This window comes from Brachyistius frenatus, unplaced genomic scaffold, assembly GCF_029030835.1.
Source record: "Brachyistius frenatus isolate BFR_SWC_R1_liver_20210118 unplaced genomic scaffold, ASM2903083v1 Contig_364, whole genome shotgun sequence".
NCBI classification, from domain to species: domain Eukaryota; kingdom Metazoa; phylum Chordata; class Actinopteri; family Embiotocidae; genus Brachyistius; species Brachyistius frenatus.
In genome coordinates, this window is record NW_027210963.1 from 200001 (window position 1) to 217500 (window position 17500).

General features: G+C 49.3%; 2 protein-coding genes across 6 annotated transcripts in view; one reads left to right on the forward strand and one right to left on the reverse strand.

The window, feature by feature from the left end:
• The window catches only part of csnk1db (casein kinase 1, delta b), an 11050-nt gene extending 3232 nt beyond the window's left edge, over positions 1-7818 (forward strand). The window contains exons 2-11 of one of the 5 annotated variants that reach the window (XR_011312250.1): positions 174-284; positions 932-1080; positions 1793-2021; positions 2120-2290; positions 2384-2532; positions 2983-3151; positions 3404-3543; positions 3723-3788; positions 5464-6565; positions 6596-7818. Coding sequence is in view for 4 of the 5 variants with exons in the window: in XM_069724202.1 (XP_069580303.1) it covers positions 174-284; positions 932-1080; positions 1793-2021; positions 2120-2290; positions 2384-2532; positions 2983-3151; positions 3404-3543; positions 3723-3773 (1169 nt within the window). In the remaining variant the exon portion in view is untranslated. Of the gene's footprint in view, positions 1-173; positions 285-931; positions 1081-1792; positions 2022-2119; positions 2291-2383; positions 2533-2982; positions 3152-3403; positions 3544-3712; positions 3796-5463 lie in introns of those variants that run through there. The other 4 variants (XM_069724202.1, XM_069724204.1, XM_069724203.1 and 1 more) reach the window with 4 other exon arrangements.
• A 1966-nt stretch (positions 7819-9784) lies between these two features.
• Positions 9785-17500, reverse strand: part of LOC138636265 (monocarboxylate transporter 4-like) — a 9334-nt gene continuing 1618 nt past the window's right edge. The window contains exons 2-6 of the mRNA XM_069724201.1: positions 13701-13953; positions 13492-13635; positions 12609-13207; positions 12336-12516; positions 9785-11441 (exon numbers count right to left, since the gene is read on the reverse strand). Of these exons, the coding sequence (XP_069580302.1) occupies positions 11131-11441; positions 12336-12516; positions 12609-13207; positions 13492-13635; positions 13701-13923 (1458 nt within the window). The 5' untranslated portion in view covers positions 13924-13953 and the 3' untranslated portion in view covers positions 9785-11130. The remainder of the gene's footprint in view (positions 11442-12335; positions 12517-12608; positions 13208-13491; positions 13636-13700; positions 13954-17500) is intronic.

The following is a 17500-nucleotide window of genomic DNA, read 5'->3' on the forward strand; positions in this document are numbered from 1 at the left end:
TATTATTTATAGTATTATAATATTATTATAAAGGGAAGACTTTGGATTGGGTCAAGCTTTTTGTAGCGTGAGATGTCACCGGGTTGGTAAAAGGGTTATTTTTTTATTGATGAATGTATTTTTTTATACTTCAGGTGAACTGATCCTGTGTGTTAATGTCTTCCCTCCTCCAGGCACCGATATTTCAGTGGGTGAGGAGGTCGCCATCAAGCTGGAATGTGTGAAGACCAAACACCCGCAGCTCCACATCGAGAGCAAGATCTACAAGATGATGCAGGGAGGAGGTGACGTGTGCTGTCCAACTGTTCATGTGCTCCTCTTCTCATGCATGCTTACAGTATTTCTTTCTTCAGTCCCTCCACGATTACATTGAGTTTTGTCGTGTTCAACATTTTGGAGAAAATCCGCCACAAAATCAAACATTTCAATGTAATTTGTGGATTTTTTTTTCACATAAAATTGCGAGAATTTGAAAAGATTGCAATTCAAAGAAGAAAATGTGATATGTTTTAATGCACTACCTGATAAATCTGTAATCACTTCCTGTGATAATAATCCTGCTCTCAAGATTTCCTGGAGGGACTGATTCTCGCCCCTTCTGTGTTCACTCTCCTCTTCTTCTTGTAAATGTGATGAATACGTGACCTCAGCAGCTACTGACCCACATTAGTCATCAAACACATGGAGGGAGGGAGAGGGACGACAACACTGAATCAGCTCAGTGATTCTGAATCCACACACAGCAGGAAATGATGTCATCCTCAAAGCAAAGGGTCGTAGAGGGTCATCCAGCTACTGGTGATGTCACTGCAGGGATCTCTGTCTTCAGCTAAACACATCATCAGGTGTTCCACTGACTGTGTGTGTGTGTGTGTGTGTGTGTGTGTGTGTGTGTGTGTGTGTGTGTGTGTGTGTGTGTGTGTGTGTGTAGTGGGTATTCCAACAATCAAATGGTGCGGAGCAGAAGGAGACTACAATGTGATGGTGATGGAGCTGCTCGGGCCGAGCCTGGAAGACCTCTTCAACTTCTGCTCCCGCAAGTTCAGCCTCAAGACGGTCCTGCTGCTGGCAGACCAGATGGTGAGGCTGCACACACACACACAGACATACACACACACACACACAGACACACACACACAGACACACACACACACAGACACACACACGCACACAGACACACACACACAGACACACACAGACACACGCACACACACAGACACACACACACACACAGACACACACACACAGACACACACACACACACACACACACACACAGACACACACACAGACACACACACACACAGGCACACAACGTCCTCAGCTGTTAAGAAAAATAAGCTTCAGTGACCCAAATAATGAATTAGTCACATGAACATAATAAACAAAGAAGAACTGAAGCAGGTGATGCTACAAGATGGAAAGTAAATACAAATTTAAAGCATGAAGAGGTTGTTTTAAAATGAGAAAATAAAAGTGAAGCTGTGGAAGCAGGAAGTAGATCTGAGAAGAGGAAGATGGTTCCAACTGTAGGAGCTCTGGAAAGACTTCTCTGAACAGAAAAAGGATGCGAAAATTGGGCAGAAAAGTAAACTGAGGCGACTGCATGTTCTTTATAATAACTGTTTTGGGCTCCAGGTCGGTTCATGTGGAGGAGCTCTGGATGTGTCGGTGATCAGTTCATGGTATAGGTAGAGGAGACTCACCTGCTGTGACAACAGAACCTGAAGCAGGTCGTAGCAGCGGTCAGACAGGAAGTACCCGGTTGTTAAAGTTTCTGTTCTCCTCCACAGATCAGCCGCATCGAGTACATTCACTCCAAGAACTTCATCCACAGAGACGTGAAGCCCGATAACTTCCTGATGGGACTCGGCAAAAAGGGCAACCTGGTCTACATCATCGACTTCGGCCTGGCCAAGAAATACCGCGACGCCCGCACACACCAGCACATCCCGTACCGTGAGAACAAGAACCTGACGGGAACGGCTCGCTACGCCTCCATCAACACACACCTGGGCATCGGTAGGAACACGCACCTGCTGGACAGGATGTGTTACTGCATGTACCAGGAGGCAGTTAGCGTTGGTGTCGGATCACTCTCCGTGTGCTGTCCTCCACAGAGCAGTCGAGGCGTGACGACCTGGAGTCTCTCGGCTACGTCCTCATGTACTTCAACCTGGGCTCCCTCCCCTGGCAGGGCCTGAAGGCCGCCACCAAGAGGCAGAAGTACGAACGCATCAGTGAGAAGAAGATGTCCACCCCCATTGAGGTGCTCTGTAAAGGCTACCCCTGTGAGTGTCACATGTTCTGACAGGAGTTCATCCATTCATGCAGACGGATATGGATGAAGTCACTCCCTCATCTTCTCTCTTCCTCTGTCTCAGCCGAGTTCGCCACCTACCTGAACTTCTGCCGCTCGCTGCGCTTCGACGACAAGCCCGACTACTCGTACCTGAGGCAGCTGTTCAGGAACCTGTTCCACCGACAGGGCTTCTCCTACGACTACGTCTTCGACTGGAACATGCTCAAGTTTGTGAGTATTTACCAGAAAGTCCGAAGTGTTAAATGCTCCGCTGCAGTTTGACCTGCAGTCTTTGAACCAGATCGTCCTTCCAGGAAGCCATCATCTCATGATCGTAATATTTAATGCAAATTCAGCATCTCTGCACAGGTTATGGGAGCTTGTAATTATTTAAAGTTAATAAAGTCTGCTGGAAGAAGCTCTGCTGAATCAACACAATAACTCCTCCAACTGTCTGTTCTGTGAAGTTTTTAGTAACTTTAACGAACTTTGAGTTCTTTAAGTTCAGAACATAAAAGTGCTTTTATTGTCAGATTACAATTGACTTTTTCTTTATGAGGATGTAGTTGAACAGGATGCTTGGAGAGGTGACATGTGCTCACACTCAAAGTAACCAATCAGGAGCCTCGCTGCAGCGCTCTGAGCCAGGTCCTCCTCCTGATGACTTCCTGTTGACCGCAGGGGGCCAACCGTGCAGCGGAGGAGGCAGAGAGGGAGCGCCGGGACCGCGAGGACAGGCTGAGGCACGGCAGGAACCCCGGAGCTAGAGGAATTCCTGCTGCATCAGGACGACCTCGAGTAACCCAGGACGGAGCTCCGCCCACCCCGCTGACACCCACCTCACACACAGGTCAGTTCAGTCCAGCCTCCGTCTCTGTCCATCTGTCCGCTCACCGTCCTCGTACAGACAGAAAACCATCAGAGTCAACTTCACTGATTTACAGGAGATTTTGTCTGACGATCACGCGTCGAATTATTTGATCTAGAGGATCTTCAGGCTTTGTGATGGAAACATGAAACACTGTCAGGCTCCACCAGTTCCCTGATTTCACTTCTTACTTTGTTCTGTATTTAATAAAGCCTTTCTGTCTCTGACCTGCAGCCAACACGTCCCCCCGACAGGTGTCCGGTATGGAGCGTGAGCGGAAGGTCAGCATGCGGCTGCACCGCGGCGCTCCGGTCAACGTGTCGTCCTCAGACCTGACAGGACGGCAGGACACGTCCCGCATGTCCACCTCTCAGGTACAAGACTTCCCGGAGACACGTCCAGCGTGTCCTGAGCAGAGAGGAGACCCCACAGTGTACTTGAATGATTTAAAGTGACCCCAGGCCAGGCAGGAAGCTTGTGTTGTGGTGTTGCTGCAGGATGTGGGTTCTGACATATTGGGCCTTCTCTCTCCCTTCCCCCAACCTCAGAATAGCATTCCCTACGAGCATCACGCCAAGTAGACGCTCGCCACGTCCTTGTGTGACGGAGGCAACGCTGGGTGAGTCCTGTCCATAAAGTACCAGGGATGCATGCGTCCACACTCCAGTTCTGCAGGGGGCTGAGTCCAGCTCAACGTGTCCCTTCAGACCAGGTTTATCTCAACAAAAAGAAAAGGGGCACAAAGAGAGAACTACAGGACGTCACTGCTCAGTCTGTCTCCATCGTCGTCATAGTGACGTGATGCTGCTGAGCAGGAGGGAGCGGTCCTCTGAGAACTGGAGTGGATAATGCATCGCAGTGCATCATGGCCTAACACTGTAATCCCCCCATTGCCTACCCGGGTCCACGTACTGCCCCTTCAAACCGCTCTGTGCCTTGCTGCTTGTCCTGCAGCCCTGCTTGGTGAAGTCCACCGTTACACTCAACACCTGCATGATCCGAACCCTGTCTGCCTCGCACTCTTCCTTATGGCTGAAAGCATGTCAGCAGTTGCTCACAGCAGGAAGTAGAAATGTCCCAGGAGTTCAGCTGTCTTCGGGTTGACTAGTTGGAAGAACTGTAAATAGATCAGAGAGCTGCATCTGATCTGTCAAACTGAAGGTCTTCTGCTTCTGCTCCTCTGTGTTTGTTTCAATACACAGAAATGTTCTGTATGGATATGTATTTGTCTGTATCACCTGTGTGGAGAAGAGTTTCTGTTTCACATTAAGAAACACTGCAGTGTGGGCTCCTCTGGTTATTAACAAGAGAGAACTGTTAGTCAGTCTGTCACAACCATCAACCAGCAGTGATGTCATGAACCATCAGTGATGTCATCAACCACCAGTGATGTCATCGTTGGTTTGTGAACGTTATGAATCCTCCAGTTCAGATTCTGTCCGTCACCATCTTTGATAGTTCGGAGCGGTTTGGAGCAGGAAGTGACCATATTTGGACGAGCTGGGGGAGGAGCCAGCGGTGGATCTGACCGATCTGATTGGAAACCTGAGGATACTACGTCCCGCCCACCGATAGCTGTAACCTGACTGCACCGCAGGCCTGTCAATCAAACAGACACCTCATGTTTCAGACCTGAGGCTACGAACACGTTTCTATCCAGTCTGTGGTTTGTTGTTACACGTCTGTCATGCAGTGTATTGAAATGACAACTTTAATTCTTCATTCATCTCTTCAGCGACACATCTGGGTCAGAACGTAGAACCTGTAAATGGGTTCAGGATGTGACGGCGGTGACAGGACCCCTGTTAGTGGGTCCAAATGAAGATGGTCTGCTTGTTTTTTCCTGCCGGCCTTCTTATGGGATGAAGTTAGAGTGCTTGAATCGGAGGCTGTTTACCGACCTGATGGGATGTTACTGTGTGACTGGTTTATCACTGATGTTCCTGCAGCAGCTTCACAGCTCTGATCTGATCATCCAGCTTTACACCCTTCTTGCCGGTTGGTGTGAGTCCTTCTGACGGAGCAGGTTTTCTCTGAATTCACCGTCTAACTAGTGAAGAGAGTATCAGATCATTATTATAATTATTATATCAGATTATTGGTGCTAATCAGCTGTCAGTCTGACCCTGCAGTTTCCTCTGCAGAAGCTGAGGTGAGTCTGTGACTCTGGTTCTTCCTCGTATGTGACTGAAAGTCTTTAGCGTGTTGCTGCAGCAGCTCCAGCTCTGATGGACAGCTGAACCATCTCCTGTTGTTGTTCTGACTTCCTGCTTCCTGTTGTGTGTTTCCTGTAGATGGTGTCTGGTGTCCCGCCGGCTGGTCTCCATCTACTCGCTCCTCGATGAGCTCCCACAATGCAACCTGGCAGACCGAGCCCTGTTAACTCAGAAGCGATCTGACCACCACCACCACCACCATCCTTTGTTCTCCTCCAGCTTGTGACCCGGTCCACCTGCTCTCAGACCCGTGTCCTCTGTCTCTTCCTGTTTCTGTGTTTTGGTCTGACCTCCTCAAACATTAAAGAGTTGGACTGCAGGACCGTTTTCTAGTCACTTTTCAGGAGACATTTGCACCCACCTCACGCACCCCCTTCTGGGGGACCGCGGATCGTCCAGTTTGTTATTGTTTTGAGGACACTGAGCGTCTGATGATCCGACAGTGAAGACCGCCGGCTCCTCCCTCTTCTGGAGACGCTCCTCGATGATGACCCAACATCTCCACTGTCACTGCAGTCAGGTTGAACAAGCAGCTTCTCCTTTTAGATCCTTGTACAGGCAGATTCCAGGTGTTTCTTTACTCTTTTTTTATTTTAGGTATTTACAGTTTTCCTTTGCGTCTCCTCATCAGTCAGTTTTGCTGTTTTTACTCTTTATGAACTCTGCAGCCGTGTGAATGAAACAAAAAGACAGCAGATCTTTGCATGTGTTAGAGGTGAGTCTCTACTGAAGGCTCCTGCTGTGGTGGTCCCCTCCACGTTCTGGTGGTCCCTCCTGGTCCCTCCTGGTCCCCTCCACGTTCTGGTGGTCCCTCCTGGTCCCCTCCACGTTCTAGTGGTCCCTCCTGGTCCCCTCCACGTTCTGGTGGTCTCTCCTGGTCCCCCTCTGGTCCCTCCTGGTCCCCTCCACGTTCTGCTGGTCTCTCCTGGTCCCCTCCACGTTCTGGTGGTCTCTCTTGGTCCCCTCCACGTTCTGGTGGTCTCTCCTGGTCCCCTCCACGTTCTGGTGGTCTCAGTTGGTCCCCTCCACGTTTTGGTGGTCTCTCCTGGTCCCCTCCACGTTCTGGTGGTCTCTCTTGGTCCCCTCCATGTTCTGGTGGTTTCTCCTGGTCCCCCTCTGGTCTCTCCTGGTCCCCTCCACGTTCTGGTGGTCTCTCCTGGTCCCCCTCTGGTCCCTCTTGGTCCCCTCCACGTTCTGCTAGTCTCTCCAGGTCCTCCCCACGTTCTGGTGGTCTCTCTTGGTCCCCTCCACATTCTGGTGGTCTCTTCTGGTCCCCTCCACGTTCTGGTGGTCTCTCCTGGTCCCCTCCATGTTCTGGTGGTCTCTCTTGGTCCCCTCCATGTTCTGGTGGTCTCTCCTCGTTCCCTCCACGTTCTGATGGTCTCTCCTGGTCCCCTCCACGTTCTGGTGGTCTCTCCTGGTCCCCTCCATGTTCTGGTGGTCTCTCTTGGTCCCCTCCACGTTCTGGTGGTCTCTCCTGGTCCCCTCCACGTTCTGGTGGTCTCTCTTGGTCCCCTCCATGTTCTGGTGGTCTCTCTTGGTCCCCTCCACGTTCTGGTGGTCTCTCTTGGCCCCCTCCACGTTCTGGTGGTCTCTCCTGTTCCCCCTCTGGTCCCTCTTGGTCCCCTCCACGTACTGGTGGTCTCTCTTGGTCCCCTCCATGTTCTGGTGGTCTCTCCTGGTCCCTCTTGGTCCCCTCCACGTTCTGGTGGTCTCTCCTGGTCCCTTCCATGTTCTGGTGGTCTCTCTTGGTACCCTCCACGTTCTGGTGGTCTCTCTTGGTCCCCTCCACGTTCTGGTGGTCTCTCTTGGCCCCCTCCACGTTCTGGTGGTCTCTCCTGGTCCCTCTTGGTCCCCTCCACGTTCTGGTGGTCTCTCTTGGTCCCCTCCACGTTCTGGTGGTCTCTCCTGGTCTCTCTTGGTCCCCTCCACGTTCTGGTGGTCCCCCTCTGGTTCTCGTGTTGGGTTCAGGACGACACCTCTAACATTTTTCTTTTCTTCTTTGTTATTTTGAAGCTGTGAATCGTGTAATATTTGATCTGTAAATGTTTTCTGTTGAGTGCTCTGTGGGTGTCAGCAGGTGTGATGCAGTCAGCAGGTGTGATGCAGTCAGCAGGTGTGATGCAGTCAGCAGGTGTGATGCAGTGAATGTGAAAGATGCTCAGAGATCCTGCAGACTCTGAGAGCCTCGTGCTCTTTGTGAATCCTCTTGAACTGGTTCAGCTCGGCTCCTCCAGCAGCCTGTCGGGCTGCATCACTATCGACCTGCTGTTCACCCTCTAAATTCTGATTTTGACCCTTGACCTTTTCCGGTCAGCCGCTCTACACTTTATTGAATTATGTAAACTATCAGATCAGCAAGGTTTACTTTCTCACATTTCTACTTGCCACTGTATTTGTGTACTTAAACTGTAAATAAATGAATCACTTGTAGCTTGTTGTTCTGATTTGATGTGTTTCACTGAGAGAGCAGCAGGTGGCGCTGCAGCTCCGTTTTATTCACTGTTTGTACACCGTATGAAGTATTTAATCCACAGCACTCGGTGGAACGGGACAATAACGGACTCTGTTCCAGGACGGGAGGAGGAGACGGGAAGCTGCTGTCAGCCTGAACAGGAAGTCCCAGAAACACACATCCTGTTCTGGACCACGTCAGAGACCAGTTAGTCTGCGGTCTTCCTCAGCTGCTCTTCATCAGAGTCCATCACTGACTCACTCAGGGCTCATGTTCAGAGGGCGAATCAGAGACTCCTTTCACTTCATGAGGATGTGGAAGATGAGGTAGGTCTGAAGGGAATGGATCACTCTGCAATGCATGCTGGGTAGATTTCTGTCTGATGTCATTTAAAGATGACCTCACTTGATGGAGCGTTCAAACGTGTTCAACCCTTCAGGTTCATTCAGGTGACACACACGCGCACACACACACGCGCACACACGCGCACACACACACACACACGCACTCTCACGCACACACACACACACGCGCACACACGCGCACACACACACGCGCGCACACACACACACGCACTCTCACGCACACACACACACACACACACTCTCACGCACACACACGCGCACACACACACGCGCACACACACGCGCACACACACACACACGCACTCTCACGCACACACGCGCGCACACATGCACACACATGCACACACGCGCGCACACACGCGCACATGCACACACGCACTCTCACGCACACACACACACACGCGCGCACACACACACGCGCACACACGCGCGCACACACACACGCGCACATGCACACACGCACGCACGCACACATGTACACGCGCACGCACACACATGCACACACGCACACACACACGCGCACATGCACACACGCACGCACGCACACACTCACTGCAACAAGAGTTCTTTAAATGGGTGAAGTAGTAAACTCACTCGCTGCCACATTATTAGGTACACCTGTTCAACTGCTCATAAAGGTGAATGTCTAAGCAGCCAATCAGGTGGCAGGAGCAGGGGCTTATGAAGTTCAAACCGTCAGTGTGGAGGTCAGAGGTCAAAGGAGAAGGGCCAAACTGGTCCAAACTGAGAAGGATGAGTAGATCAAATATGTGACTTTCATTCTTCACAACAGGAGAAGAACACGATAAACAGGATTAAGTTGTAGGATTTAGGTTTCCGTTATTGTTTTTATTTTTATTATTATCATTTAAAACAATTCTGACACTATTGCCTTGATTCGACACACTCCTGTACAGTAGGTGGCGGTCCACCAATAAAATCAGAAGGAGGAGGAGGATGATGAAGAACATGTTGCTACCAGACTTTGGAGCTTTGCAGGTAAAACGGTCTCTGAGAGATGAGATGGTTTAAACAGCAGAAACATGAAGAGAAAACTAGTCAGAAAGTTCTGAGTGGAGTTCCTTCAAAATAAAAGAGTCAGCAGATCCTCAGTCTAACAGTCATTAGAGCGAAGCACCGAGCAGATGGTCCATCTACTGATCTGGAAGATGAAGATGAAGACCTGCTGCTCATCAGCTCTGTACGAGGAGACGGTTTTAGAAGATGGAGGGCGATTGTTGAGTCCAACTTAACGGCAAAGGTGAGTCTCTCCTTCACTGTGCGTGTGTTAATAACTGAACCAGAGACTGCTGCTGTCATCATCCATCAGTGATGTCATCATCCATCAGTGATGTCATCAACCATCATCCATCAGTGATGTCATCGTTGGTTTGTGAACGTTATGAATCCTCCAGTTCAGATTCTGTCCGTCACCATCTTGTTAGTTCGGAGCGGTTTGGAGCAGGAAGTGACCATATTTGGACGAGCTGGGGGAGGAGCCAGAGGTGGATCTGACCGATCTGATTGGAAACCTGACGATACTACGTCCCGCCCACCGATAGCTGTAACCTGACTGCACCACAGGCCTGTCAATCAAACAGACACGCCCCCAAAAACAGGTCTTCTTGAATCTTCTTTTCTAATGAATGAGGGATTATTTTCAGATGGACCTCCAGAAAACTAAGAAGAAGGAGTGACTTTAGCTAACAACACCGAGATAACTGATGGACACATTTTATTCACTTTGGATTTGATGAGAGAAGTTGAATGGGAGTCTATGGAGCCGGAGGCTTTTTGGAGCCGACCTCTAGTGGCGCTCGCTGGTATTGCAGCTGAAGACACTTCTGGATCAGAACCATTTTACAGACCTGAAGATACGAACTCTTTTAGAAACAGTCGGTGGTTTCAGCTGATCATCCTTTAACCACCACAGCCCGAGTGTCGATGCTGATCACCTCCAACCCTTCAGAACCTCAGTGTACCATCTCCTCGTAGCTACTCTCAGCTCATATCAGCTCGTACTGCTTTCTGGACCATGACACGGATCCACTGGACTCAGATGTGATCCAGTGGATCACCTTCAGGATGTGGTGCATTAGGAGATCCTCATCGTGACAGTGCTGCCTGCAGATGTGCAGCAGCTGTGTGACGCTGTCATGTCAGGATGGACCAACATCTGTGAGGACTGTTTGTCACAAAGAGTTAATGCGGTTCTGAAGATTAAAACCGGTCCGCCTGTATGGGCTCGGTGTACCTAATAAAGTGGCGTGCAGAATTCGGCTGCAGCGTTTTTACAACCAGTTTTTGAATGTAAGCTGTCCTGTTGCAGACGTGCCAATAAATAGATGCAATAAATAGAGCAGAGATGAAGCTTCATCTTTGAGCTTCAACCATCAGTCTGAATATTCTGGTCCTGTTGGGAGGAAATCTGGATTTAATCTGGATTTAATATATAAACACAAGTTCTGCTGACGGGAGGTTCCAACAGCTGCTCAGTCCTGAGGGAACGGAGGGCATCGAATGACTGTCGCACTTGCAAACAGCAGATTAAGTTACAAAAACAATGACAAGTAAATCCGTCTCCATGACAACCTGAGCAGACATGTGAGTGACAGCTCTGGAAAATATCAGTCAGCGAACCTTTTCACGGCTCGTAGTCGGATTCATTGGAGTCATCGTCGCTGGACGTAGAAGAATCAGTTTCTAAAATGAGACAGAACCAGAAGTTCTCCAACGGTCGGGTCTGACTGGACCGCTGTGTGGGGACAGTGGGACATTAATACCAGAAGGACAGGACAACAGTTACAGTCCGATCTACATGTTGGATCAGAACCGGTTCAGGCGGAACCGGGTCCGTCTCTCCTTGTGGCTCCTCCCCCTCTCTGCTACGTCTTCATCGGCCCACAGTCGTCTCATTGAGCGTCCTCACAGCGACGTCTCACTGTCCTCCTTCTCCGTCGCCACGTCTTCCCCCCCATTAGGAGCACACACTTTCCCATTGGCTTTTCCCTTCGGCTCTTCATCTTCGTCATCCTCCTCGCCCCCCGCCGCCCCGCCGTTTAGCCCCTCCCTCTCCGCAGCAGTCACTGCCATCTCCATCTTGGCCTCTGGGTCTTCCTGTTTCCTGCTGATGCAGAAGTAGTTGCCCAGGGCGATGATGAAGGCCGACAGTGTGACCTCACAGCCGGCCAGCAGGAACACGTGCATGTTCTGTTTGGTGGCGTCCAGGAGGCGACCTGGTGGAGAGGACAGGAACATCAATCAGTCAGTCAATCAATCAGTCAGTCAATCAGTCAGTCAATCAATCAATCAGTCAGTCAATCAATCAATCAATCAATCAATCAATCAATCAATCAGTCAATCGATCAATCAGTCAGTCAATCATCCAATCAATCAAGCAATCAATCAATCAATCAGTCAGCAAATCAATCAATCAATCAGTCAATCGATCAATCAATCGGTCGGTCGGTCTACCAATCAATCAATCGATCAATCAATCTGTCAGTCAATCAGTCAGTGTGGTTGGTGCTTCTCATCACATCAGTGTTTAGTAAACAGATTAAATGACTAAATGATCAATGGAACCAGATCTTTAATTATTGACGTCCTGCAGAACAAACTGAGGGTTTGCTCAGTTCTGAAGAACGGACCAATCAGCAACCAGCGTCAGTGGAGGTTTCAGGTGGTCAGTGCTGATTGGTTATCGGCTAACGGCAGGTCTACGCCCAGTAAGTGAACCGGCTCCCTGTGGAGCCACACCGACACCTGATGTTGGACTGGGACCTGAAACTACGAGCCTCCAGCTCCATCGGGTCCTCTGGGTTCTGGTCCGGCCACGCCGCTCGTATCAGCGTTCGCTCAGCCTCTCCTTCGCTGCGATTGGACGGCTGGTTACGGAGACGAGTTGAACGTTTTTCACCTCTCGTTGACCGGAAAACACTTTCATTAAAAAACGGTTTAAAAAGGACTCCGTGTTCAGTGTTCCTGCCGCATGCCGATTGGTTTAAACGAGCCTGAGGTCGACGCCCAGCAGGAGGCGGGACAATGCTGCAGGTCTGTAACATGGTCAGAGCCTCTTGTTGCCAAATGCAGCTTTGTTTGGATGCTCAGGAACAAGAAGTTCATCTCACCTGCTCCCGGAGGTCCAACCAGCACGGCCACGGCCTCCATCAGCAGCACCAGGCCGATGGCGCTGGAGAACTTCTCCGTCCCGACGATCGTCATGAGCACCTCGAACTGCAGCGCCCCCACCATGCCGTACGACATACCGAAGAAGACGCAGAAGACCACCAGACCCGTGTAGTCCTTCGCCTGCGAGGAGACGCGACATATCGTCACTGTTGTGTCTTCATGACGGTAGGAGGGAGGTTTGCGAGGCGGGCGTCGCCGTAGAAACCACGTACCTGAGAGCCGATGAGGTCGGCGCAGCCGTTGAAGAGCATGGCGAAGCTGAACAGGTAGACGCTTCTGGGCCGCATCCACTTCGTCCCAGCTAGTAATCCTGACGCAGGCCGGGCGAACATGTCCACGAAGCCCAGGACCGTGAGCAGCAGCGCCGACTTGGTGTCTTCGTTGCCGAGGCCTTTGGCGTAGTTCACCACAAACACGGGGGGCACGAACAGACCGAGGACCATGACGGACGCCGCGACGGTGTAGATGAGGAAACCTCGGTCCTTGAACACGCTGAAGTCCAGCAGCTTCCTCTTCACCGGGGGTTCGTCTGCGGCCAGGGGAGCGCTCTCCTCCTCCTGGGGCTTCTCAGGAGGCGACAGCGGCCTCATGAGGGCACCGCAGGCACAGCAGTTGAGCAGCATCCCTCCCAGGATGAGGAAGCCCCCCCTCCAGCCGTAGTGGGCCAGGAGGATCTGTCCCAGCGGGGACAGGCAGCACAGGGCCACCGGGCTGCCGGCTGCCGCCAGGCCGTTAGCCAGAGGACGCTTCTCGCTGAAGTAACGATTCAGCATGATCAGAGACGGCTGGAAGTTCAGGGCCAGACCGAGACCTGGGGACGGACACAAAACACTGAGCAACCGTCTGGTCCTCCTCCTCACCTGGAGCACAGACAGACCTGCTGGGTTTATTCTTTCAACTCACATCCGTTCACTTCTAACAAATGTACTTTGGTTGAAGTGAACCTGCCTTCAGTTGGCGACAGGTTAGAAGTCTTCAGGCAGTTAACGACTACAACCTGTTTTTATTACTTGTGAACCTCTGAACCTGAAGACAGAGCTGCTGTCCCTCAGGTGTTTGTGTCTTGTTGTGGACGTGGTGTTGCAGTGCCTCTACCTGTGATGACTCCTGCACAGAGGTAGATGTGAATGATATTTGTGGCGAAGGAAGCCAGAATCATCCCCAGCGAGGCGAAGAGCCCTCCGACCATCATCACCGGCCGGCAGCCGAAGCGGTTCACCATCACGCTGCACAGCGGACCTGAGGAACACAACGTCAGGATCCGTCGGTCGGCCGTAAGGCGCGACGCCAACGACGAAGCGTACCTGTCCCGTACAGCATGGCCAGCAGGATGGAGGAGATCCAGGTGATGTCGCTGTAGCCGACGTCAAACTCCTTCATCAGCTCCTTGAAGAAGACGCTGATGGCTTTGGGGAACGCGTAGGAGAAGCCGGTGATGACGAAGCATCCCGCCAACACCGCCCAACCCCAGCCGCCGTCCGGGGCCTTCACCGCGGGGGCCCCGTCGTCCACCGCCGCTCCTCCCATGATGCTCCGGGTGCAGTGCAGAGGTCAGTGCTGTGAACACAGGGGTCAAAAACACCGACTTTAATCTGTGGTGTCAATCACTCACATGGAGGTCTGTTATCCTGCTGGAGCAGTCAGACCTTATCAGAGTAAACTACGTATATTCATTAGTGCTGGGTCAGGTGAGCTGTTACATCCTGAATGAGTCCTGCAGAATTCACAGGTAGCTTCATCAGGTTCACGAGACCTCCAGGAACTCCATGAAACATCAGCTGCTCATCACAGAAAGATCTGGACCTGCTGATCAGTGTCTGTTAGAGGATCTCATCCACCGTCCTCCTCTTTTGTTTGACCACGTTTTATTATGAAGCCTTTTTTTCACCTTTTTGTTTTTCCTACAGTTTTTACTTTCTTGCTGATAATCTCCTATAAAGTGTTTTGTTCTTGTTATTTTTATATTTCTTAGTTTCAGTGGGACCAGATTTCCTTTTCTTTTTGCGGTCGTTCTGTTTTTTAATAGCTGGAATCACTTTAACACGCAAACCCTCATTTAAATACAGAGATTTACACCTGATATCAATGACGCAATCACTCAGTTAATCACCTGCAAAAAGGGTGCGACGTTTGTTTTCTAACTTTTGGAAGGAACACGCAATTTAGTAGCTTTATTTGAGATTTTAGTAAATCAGGCCCAAAGTGTTTCTTTTCCACTGCTGCTGCTGGACAGAAGAATCAGTGTGTTCATTGAGTGTTAAACAGAGGACACAGAAACATGTTGATTTCTGGGTCAAATGATCAAAGCTGCAGATATTTTGGAGGCTGATGTGTTCACATGATGAGGTCATTTCCTGTCAGTGTGATTTGAAACAACACGACTCTGTTAAAACTCAATTACTAAGAGTCCTGACACGGAAGAGTATTATATGTTGGTGTACTGAGGGAAGTACAACATCTGGAACACTAGTACAACATCTGGAACACAAGTACAACATCTGGAACACTAGTACAACATCTGGAACACAAGTACAACATCTGGAACACTAGTACAACATCTGGAACACAAGTACAACATCTGGAACACAAGTACAACATCTGGATCACTAGTACAACATCTGGAACACAAGTACAACATCTGGAACACTAGTACAACATCTGGAACACAAGTACACCATCTGGAACACTAGTACAACATCTGGAACACAAGTACAACATCTGGAACACTAGTACAACATCTGGAACACAAGTACAACATGTGGCCACCTGTCCCTGACCCCGTCTGTCTCTACCTGTCCTCTGGAGGAGAACACCTGTCCAAACTGAAGATAAGCTGCCAACCAATCAGCTCGTCCTCTCCACTGGTTCTAGTGAGTCACCTTCATCCAAACCACAAACATGTGAGCTAATTAATGGAACGTACAAGCAGAAGGTCACGGGGAGGTCAACATGGCACCTCCACCTCAGGTCTCCCTCCCAGAGGACCCCTCCTCCCCCAACTGCTTCGTGAGGAGCCCCGACCACCACCGATACTAAAATAAAACCTTACATTCCTCATGCACACACACACACAGAGGGATCGTTTGTCAGATGAAAGGCACGTGGATGGTGAATCTAACTGTCCTGTTGACTCCATCTGAAATAAAACATCACGCAGGAACTTCTGTTGTGGAGTTTTGTTTGGTGAACCTTTGAGTGTCCCAACCTCCCCTGACATCCGTCTGTTTTGTGTTTCTTCACATCCTATGTTATTGTGGTGACTCGCCCTCTGGTGTCGTAACTTCCTGGTGTGATGAGCTGGCTCCGCCCTGAACGCATGTTTCTGTCTGTTTGTTCTCTCAGTGGTTCTCTGTGTACGTTCTCATGCTTCTTTATGTCCTTTAGTTCTGCTGACAGTTTTTGTAACTGCCTGGTTTTTGACCCTCACCTGTATGTTTGCAGCTGCTTCTGCTCTGACCGATACTGCTGTGCTCATCTTGAGTAAAAGCTGTTGTCTGTTTGTGTTATCAGTGTTACAGACAGCAGCTTTACAGGTCGCCCGCCTCCCTTCACTGCTCAGCGGCCTCTGGGAACAACTTGGGCTTCAGTGACTTGCCCAAGGGCACGTCAGCATCTGAGCCACAGCTGCCACTAGGGGGCGTCTCTAGAGTGACTTCGTACAGTTACAGTAATAATACATGAAGGTCGGACACTCTGGGAGGCAAAAACCTTTGAGAATAAGTGTGTTAACTGATATTTTAGTGGTCTTTTATTGTGACGTTCACCTGTCCAGTCATCCTGCTGGTTAAGCAGCATGTTGATGAGCTTCACCTGTCGCTGGATGGATTATTTTGTCAAGTGACGTCTCACTGACACAGATTTTAAAGGATTTCATGAAGAATGGGAGCGAAAACAAAAGTGTTGCACTTATATTTTTCACAGTAAATTTATGGTCATTCAGGTCTTTATCAGTAGTTTATAATATCAGATTATAATATTCACGAGATCGGTGAAGGAATCATTAATGAGTCAACTTCTAGTTTAAATGCATCAACAACAATAAATTGAGGATGTGAGCTGCCTAAATATATATAATAATTATTAGCTGATAACGATTTTATTTATATCCAGCACATCATATTTTACAGTATTTACAAGTATCTTTCATTCTTTAAATCAGTCTCAAATTTGATTTCAATAGTCAACATTCTCAATGTTGTTACAGTAATTTGAGTTATATCTGTAATCTATGGAATAAAATCAAGATTTCTGGAGGAATAACGTCCGATCAAACGCTCTGATGAAATTACAAAACAATCTCTTTATTCCTTTTATCATTTCAGTAATATATAACCAACATGATGTTACGTTTTAATAGTTTCATCTTAAAATCAGGGAGTTACTGGAAAATAGCTCGAGTTCCAAGTAAAAAAAGAGACTGAAAAGACCGTGACTGGTCAGCAGGGGGCAGTGAGGTGGTTGGTGATTTTATAGTGATGTCACAGCTTGTCTGTAATAACATTGTTCCTCAACACTATAATCTATAATTACACAGAGCCATGAAAGGCCTGTTAGCTGCGTCCACTCTCTTTATCTGTGCAGCCTGTCCACACTCTGCTGGCGCCCGTTCACAGCTTGTGTTGCATCTGATAAACATACTGAGACGTTCTGGTGACCTGCAGCATGAACCAACACCACAAGATCTCCCTTCACGGCTCTGCTGGGATCTCCTCCATCGACTGTCTCTGTCCACCTGTCTGTTGTCTCCTGTCCAGCAGTGAGAGTGAATGTGAGCAGAGCTGCAGATTGAGGAGGAAACTCTGTAGATCATCCATCACATCATATCACTTCATATCACTCATATCACTTCATATCACTTCATATCACTCATATCACTTCATATCACTCATATCACTCATATCACTTCATATCACTTCATATCACTCATATCACTTCATATCACTTCATATCACTCATATCACTTCATATCACTCATATCACTCATATCACTTCATATCACTTCATATCACTCATATCACTTCATATCACTCATATCACTTCATATCACTTCATATCACTTCATATCACTTCATATCACTCATATCACTTCATATCACTTCATATC